Source organism: Gossypium hirsutum, chromosome A12, assembly GCF_007990345.1.
Source record: "Gossypium hirsutum isolate 1008001.06 chromosome A12, Gossypium_hirsutum_v2.1, whole genome shotgun sequence".
NCBI classification, from domain to species: Eukaryota; Viridiplantae; Streptophyta; class Magnoliopsida; order Malvales; family Malvaceae; genus Gossypium; species Gossypium hirsutum.
In genome coordinates, this window is record NC_053435.1 from 62,255,523 (window position 1) to 62,263,060 (window position 7,538).

Genomic DNA, 7,538 nt, shown 5'->3' on the forward strand with positions numbered 1-7,538 from the left:
AAAATTAAAAATATATATTAAATTTTTTTAAAAAAATTCTATCATTTTTTTAATTATTATAGATAATTGTCTTTTAAACGTTTTTTTTAACGTAATTGTCTCTTAAACGTTAAAGAGATATGTTTTAAGATTATCATGATTGTTATTCTGTTATTAGCAACGTCAATTTTTGTTTGAAAAAATATATTAATTTCAAATAACTAAAAAGACATTTTTTTAGACACATAGAAACATATTCTTAATCTTTGGATCTTAATGTAGTAAAATATTTTCATCATCTATAATATGATGTGGATTGTACATTATCAAAAATAAAATAGTGGCAAAAGTACCACGGCCAATTTACACAAACACAAATTCTATTTGTCCATTGAAATTGCTGTTTTCCTTTTCATTGTCTTGCTATTTTCACCGAATTTAGCTACCACAGGAGAATATATAAATATGATATTTAAACAAATGATATAATATGTATAAATATAATTATCTAAATGCAGTTAATATAATATAATTATCTAAATGCAGTTAATATAACATGTTTAAGAGTAGACACAAATTCTTGTTGTCCATTGAAATACAATTATTTCCACTGTCTCAGCATTTCAGCTTGGTGGGTAATGGGCAAAAAATGAAATGTCTTTCCTTTTTTTTTTAAAAAAGTGTAATTATATTATAATGAAAAAGGTAATAATTCTTTTACACTAATAATGATATTTTAAATTAATTAAATAACCAATGTTTACATCAAACTACAAGCTTAACTAAAAGAGAAAAATACAAGCTTAGCCATATAAACATGGTTTATCATTGTAAGTTCCTTACATATTTAATTATTTATTGTATTTTTTCATTTAATTATATGGTTTTCCTTTGTATATCTTTTCATTGTTATGGCAGCCCTCTCCTCTTACACTGATTTCTCCTTTTACACTAAATACAAGTTGTCTTCCCCAGCTTCTCTCATTAAAACAGTCTCTCTTAAGCCCCACTCTCTTTCACTCTCTCTTTTTGGCTTTATCGTATAATGAACAAAATGCACTTCCCCACAAGCCACTGATAAACCCTTTTGTACACAAAGCTTTTACCTTGATGAATTAAGTAGTTTTTTTTTCGAGGTTTTATAATATACCTCACCTTTTAGGCCCCTCTCTTGAAAATGGAAGAAAATCTTGATTGTTCAGCCTCAAATCTTCTCTGTTCGGAGAACGCAAGTTCTTGCTTTGATGATGATCTTGATTGTAATGCCATAAAGGAGTTTGGGGTTTCCCCTGATTGTGACCACCACCTTAAAAACCAAATCTTTAATCAACAAGACCCTTTTTTCATAAACAACAGATCAACTTATTTGATGGGTAGTTCTCGTTTTGCAATACAAAGTGATGATCGAATCAAAGAGATGGTTGAAAAGGAGGTGGAGCATTTGCCTGAAGATGATTATCTCAAGAGACTGAGAAGTGGGGATTTGGACTTGAGTGTTAGGAAAGAGGCTCTTGATTGGATTTGGAAGGTCCCTTTTTTTTTTAAATTTAATCAGTTTTTATTCAAATAAAATTATTGGGTTTTTTTCCCCTTGTTTGATCCATTTGATCATTGTTTTTTTCTCCTGAGCATTACTTAAATGTTTAACTGGTTTCACGGCAGAATAGTCTTTTCTCATTAAAACTATCACATTGTGTGTGTGTGTGTGTGTTTTATTTTTTATGTTCAGTTTTATTTTTGGATCAATCAATTTCCAAGCCATCTTGGAATTTTGTTCTAAAGTTTATTCTTAGTTCTTTCTTTACTTTTTTTCTTCATTAATTGAAACCATAAATCGAATTGTGTTATCTTTCTCTGTTTTCCCTTTTCATTCTGTATTTTTCATAGTACTAAACTGGACTCTGTGTTTGGCTTAATCCTCAGTGATAATGTGTCATGAATGATGATCTCACAGATGATTATGAAAAAAAGTAAAATTATCTTTGACTTGATCTTTCATTTTTTATCAACAGGCCTCTGCTTATTACGGTTTTGGACCTTTGAGTCTTTGCCTATCCATTAACTACTTGGATCGGTTCCTTTCAGTTTATGACTTACCTGTAAGTTCACAACTTAGCATCAACTTTGATTCTTTCTTTTCTTACATCATCATCATAGCTACTTATTCTTTGTTTGTTTTATATCCTTGATTTTGTTTCTCTATGTTTCGGGCTAACATGACACAGAGAGGTAAAACATGGACCGTGCAATTGCTTGCTGTTGCTTGTTTATCAATTGCAGCCAAAATGGAGGAGACAAAAGTGCCTCTATCTGTAGATTTGCAGGTGGTTTATAACATTTTAGATTAGATTTGATTTGATTTGGCTATGAATGTTGATCACTTGCTCTCTTCCTCCCCCCCCCTCCCCGTCAGTATGAAGTTATTGATTTTGTTGATTTGGTGTGCAGGTGGTAGAACCAAAGATTGTGTTTGAAGCTAAAACGGTATACAGAATGGAAGTCTTGGTTTTAAGCACATTGAAGTGGAAAACGCAAGTGATCACTCCTTGTTCCTTCATTGACTACTTTCTGAGTAAAATTTGTAATGATCAATATCCATCGTCAATGTCAATATCCAGATCATTGCAACTGATATTGAGCACAATCAAAGGTTTCTATCTCAGTGTTCAATTTATGTTATTTTTTTGTTGTTGCATTTTCATTGTTTGAGGATTAATGGGGGTCTGAAAATGAGGCAGTGTTTTGTTGGGAAATGGATGCAGGTATTGACTTCTTGGAATTCAGGCCTTCTGAAATTGCTGCAGCAATAGCTATTTCTGTTTCAGGAGATATGCAAACATTATCCATTGACAAGGCAGTTTCATCTTTCGCCTTTGTAGGAAAGGTAAAAAATAACAAGTAAACAACTAGAAGATATTGGTTTTTGATCCACTTTTACTATTACGACGCAGTGAAAATATGTGCGCTTTTATTATTATTATTATTATTATTGGTTTTTGCAGGGTAGAGTTTTGAAGTGTGTTGAACTGATGAAAGATTTGACATTCATTAATGGGGCTGCTGCTAAAACTGCTAATGTGGCAACTCAACACTCAGCTTCCACTGTGCCCCAAAGCCCCATTGGGGTGTTGGATGCTGCTGCATGCCTGAGCTATAAAAGTGATGAAATAACAGTTGGCTCATGTGCAAATTCATCACATTCTAGTCCAGACATTAGAAGGAGGAAACAAGACCACGACGATAACAACAACAAAGCTTCCGAACACGGTTTCAAGTCATGACATGCGAATTTACCCTTCCTTTTTCACACTTTTAAGAAAAAAAATTAGTGCAAAATCAATTTGGTTGAATTGGAACTTTGGTGTGGTTTTGGAGCTCAAAGAGAAGAGTGAGAAATGGGAAAATACAGAAGGAAAAAAAAAGTTGAAAATGATTTCCAAGTTCTTCAATGCTAAAAGCGTGAACTAATTTAAGAAGAGGGGAAACAATGGTTGTCACCAGCTGTCTATATAAATCAAGCTCCCTCAAATTACAGCTATAGGTATCACAGGCAGAAGTGAACGGTGTTGTTTTAGTCTTTAACAAGGAAATATTATTTAGTTCAAAAAAATTAAAAGGAAATATTATAGCTTTTTTCTAATTACTATTATTTGTTGTTGAGTAAAGTAAGGACGAATTTCGAAAAGATTAAGTCGAAGATAAAAGATTTGGAAGTGGATTAAGAATATCTAAGTTCTGTTTAATGAGTTATTATTTTTTGTAATTCAGATGATAATTGAGTGTAACTGAATTTACGAACGAAATCAAAATGCTGACCTCAAACACGAGACCGTGTCGATGTTTGGTTGGTATCGGGATCGAAATAGGCCCCTTAATGTGTCAACAGGTAGGTGGGCCCCAGACAACATTTTTTCTTTGGTTTCTTGGAGTTGTGTTTATTTATATTTATTAAATTATATGTAAGTTCGGATTATGGTGATTTAATTAAGAGATTACTTGTAATTTAATCATAAAACAATTAGAAAGTTTTTATTTAAGTTATTAAACTACTCAAAAAATTTTATTTAAGTTATTGGATTGTTAAATTTTTTTTTTAAGTTTTGCCAACGAGCTTCAAGTGACGATTTAACGATTGATACGATAGATTAATACACATTAACAAATAAAATAACATAACTTAAATTCAAGTTGATTTGACTGCGACTGTTGGAGATTGAAAAAAAGCTGTTTGAAATTTGATTTGCATATCTGTGACATCTAAAGCTATTTTATGAAAAAAATTAAATTGCAGAAGAGAAGGGAAAAGAGAGCTTTCGATTGGTGTATACTTTGCGAATAAAGAAAGTTATATAGTATTAATTTTAACAGCCCAATGATTTAATATTGAATAGTTCAATGACCAAATTATAACTTTTTTAGTTAAGTGACTAAAACAAAAAAAAATTCATAGTTTAGTGGCTAATGATAAATTTACCCTAAAAATATTTGTGTTTTAGTGAACTGATATCATAATTCTACATCAACTCAATTATAAAAATTATAAAATATTATATATATAATTTACTTTATATTTTTAGAAGAATTTTTGTCCTTTTATATAATGATTAATAAAGATATGATGATAATAAAATTTGAACTCAAAATATAATGCATGATAAATAATTATGTTTTAATTAATTTTATGTGAATTTTTAATAAATATATTTATTAAATAATTTTTATTAATATGTCATTAATCTAGTATTACGAAATAATGATGAAAGTAGAGGAAAGAAACAGAAATAATGTTGGAGTTGTACAAGTATATTTAAAACAAATTAGCTATGGTATGTTTTTAATTTGTGAAACCAAAAATTTAATATATTATATTGGTAAAATATATAGATAATAATAAAAAAACGCTATTAGATATTATACTAATTAATTTTATCAATTGAGCTCAAAATTTAATTCTAACTAATTCTGAATATTTCAGTCACATATGCCTTTTATCATCTTCATAATCAATTTCTCAGGTTCCGTTAAGTTTTTCTCTCAGCAGAAAAGCCACATAATTTATTAAAGCTAACTAATCATCAGATAAACGAAAGCTGTTAATGGATAAGATTAAAAAGCCTTTTTTCTTCGCAAACTATTTGCATTTAATGAGTCTTTGGGACAGCTAGTAAAGATTCAAGATCCATTATTTGTAATTATACATGTGAGTTTTTGAATTTTATGATATATTGTTACTATGTGTGAATTTTAGTTATGTTAATTAATTTTAATTTAAATTATTTTAATTTGAACAGTAATTATTTGATTATACATTTTTTTTCAATTTTTATTTTATCTATACAATAATGATTTAATTTTATACTTTGTGATTGTTCAAACAAATACTTATAAATTTTTTTTAAAAAAAATATGGTACATATTTTTATATATAATATTTAATAAATGAGAGAAATTTTCTCTCCTTGACGGGAATATTACCTAATGACAATGTATTTGTTAAAGACAAAATATGGATCTTTTCAAGTTTTATTCTTGAGCTATTAATTAATAACATGCTCTGACATATTGATTTGTTGCATTCAAAATTTGCTTTTAGCATGTTAGTAATTAAATTGTACGCATAAATTTTAAATCAAAATAATGTATATAGTTATCAACAGATTTGAGATTTAAATTTTAAAACGTTTTTATCAAACTTGACTTTCTTTTTTAACAAAAGAAATAACTTTTCCTAGATCTCTTTTAACCCAAATATTTTTTGAAATGATCTAATATTGTAATATAGTACCGATTGAATATGTAGGAGAATATGAAAAGCTATCTATCTATCTATATATTATTCATAGGATGGAAAAAAGGAATCACTAAGGTTTGTCTTTATACATGTGTGTATATATATATATATAATTCCTATATCACACAAACAGAAGTGATACCAATACTCTCCATGTGCTTTATGGCAGGATTAAACTGGGTTTTAGTAGAAAAAATAATAGTGAAAATATCAAGAACTCCAAAAAGTATCCACTCAGATTCTGTTGTACTTTTATCGGGAGAAATATAATGAATTTTCCATCCAATGAGTGCACCCTTTAACTTAAAACTGAAACTCAAAAAGCTGTCGCCATTAAAAGCAACAGAGCATAAAAGGGTAAAATAAAGTAAGCTTTGACCGATTAACTACAGCTAAGCATGATCAATTATGTTTATGTTAAGCAAACAAAAAATTCCCTAAATTTGCAACTGACAATGCCATTAAGGGAAGGGATCCCAATGGTATAAACAACGCTATTTTTCAATATGGGAGAAATTCTACCATAAGCTCTTAAAAAAAAAATTAATATAAGCTTTGGAAAAGCTCAAAAAATGTGAGCTGTTACATTATGTAACAATGTAATCCCAACTTTTGAATAAAAAAAGTTTAAAAAATAGGAAATCAGCATTACTTGGTTACCGATCTTCAAAATAGCACAGACTCTGGAATCGGTGAAAAAACACCTTAAGCAAGAAAAAGAACACTAAATCCCCTCTTGTCGATCATCATCGCTGACCCCCACTGCCATTCCCCGTTGTTTCTTCTTCCATTTAAATAATAGGCTAGTGTCACGGGTCAGAGTGCAAGGCCCGTGACTATGGCACAAGATGCACCCCATGGAGGTCTGTCGATAAGATGGGGATCATTTAGCCCACGAGAGCTGGCCCGATTCAAGGAACTGATAGAGAAGCCTGTCAAATTAAAGCCTGGTTGGCCCGATAGCGAAGATATGGCAACTTAGGCAACTTTGGTAACTAATCTTCAAAGATAGAGAGAATCATATCTTGTAAGACTAGATAGGATTTGATTTGGCAATATCTTGTAAATCCCTTAAATCATGGGATATGGTTAATCTCATCCGTCGATGTAAATGTATCTTGTCCGTCGGTTTTGGGAGAGCTCAAGTATAAATAGAGAGCCTCCCCCTCACTTGTAAATCATCCATTGTATTTGAGAATTCTTAAAAGTAATAGAGTTCTGAGAGCATTTACTCAAACACCTTGTGTGCGATCTTTTCTGTGGCTTTCTGTTGTTTTTTTAAGCTTCTTTTGGCATAAGTTTGCTTCCGCTATACGAGTTGGTGCCTTGGAGGAGTTCTTAAGGAATCCTCATTCGAGTAAAGGCTGACTTGGGCGAGTTTGGACGAGCAAATTGCCTAAGGCCGCACGGATTGCGAAACGAAAGGTCTAGCCCTGTGACAAGTGGTATCCGAGCTAGGGTTCGAACCAAGTGGTATCCGAGCTGTTGGTTCGAAGGCACTGTTGGGATGTCGAAAGAAGTCGTTGGGCAGAATGAGCCAATGGAGACCCGAGGAAGGGCCAGGAAAGTAAGTCGATCAAGGGACTTGTTGTCGGCTTTGGAGGATCGAGTCGTCACTCTCAAGGAATCCATGGGGGATGTCAAAGAGAGGATTGATGATGTCGGTGATAGTGTTCATGATGGGTTGCAAACTATGCAAGAGCAGCTTAAGGAATATGTGTTGGATACTATCGGTTCCTCGGAAATTAAGCTGGCTAGTAAGGATGAT

The 7,538-nt window shown here is 31.3% G+C and overlaps 1 protein-coding gene across 2 annotated transcripts; it reads left to right on the forward strand.

Moving 5' to 3' along the window:
• The first annotated feature begins 887 nt into the window (after window positions 1-887).
• LOC107948404 (cyclin-D4-1) lies at window positions 888-3,706 on the forward strand. 2 transcript variants are annotated; one of them, XM_016882938.2, is made up of 6 exons: window positions 888-1,507; window positions 1,992-2,078; window positions 2,205-2,303; window positions 2,428-2,629; window positions 2,718-2,863; window positions 2,982-3,706. In XM_016882938.2, the coding sequence occupies exons 1-6, from the start codon at window positions 1,157-1,159 to the stop codon at window positions 3,258-3,260; spliced, it is 1,164 nt and encodes a 387-aa protein (XP_016738427.1). In that variant the 5' UTR covers window positions 888-1,156; the 3' UTR covers window positions 3,261-3,706. The 2 variants fall into 2 exon arrangements, with proteins under 2 accessions (XP_016738427.1, XP_016738428.1); XM_016882939.2 differs by having other exon boundaries at window positions 892-1,507; window positions 2,742-2,863.
• Window positions 3,707-7,538: the final 3,832 nt, after the last annotated feature.

Bases quoted from the DNA above. Each gene is read 5' to 3' on its own strand.
- LOC107948404 (XM_016882938.2), top strand. From the start codon at position 1,157: ATGGAAGAAAATCTTGATTGTTCAGCCTCAAATCTTCTCTGTTCGGAG. The intron at 1,508-1,991 runs GTCCCTTTTTTT...TTTTATCAACAG, and splicing joins CTCTTGATTGGATTTGGAAG to GCCTCTGCTTATTACGGTTT. The intron at 2,079-2,204 runs GTAAGTTCACAA...AACATGACACAG, and splicing joins TTTCAGTTTATGACTTACCT to AGAGGTAAAACATGGACCGT.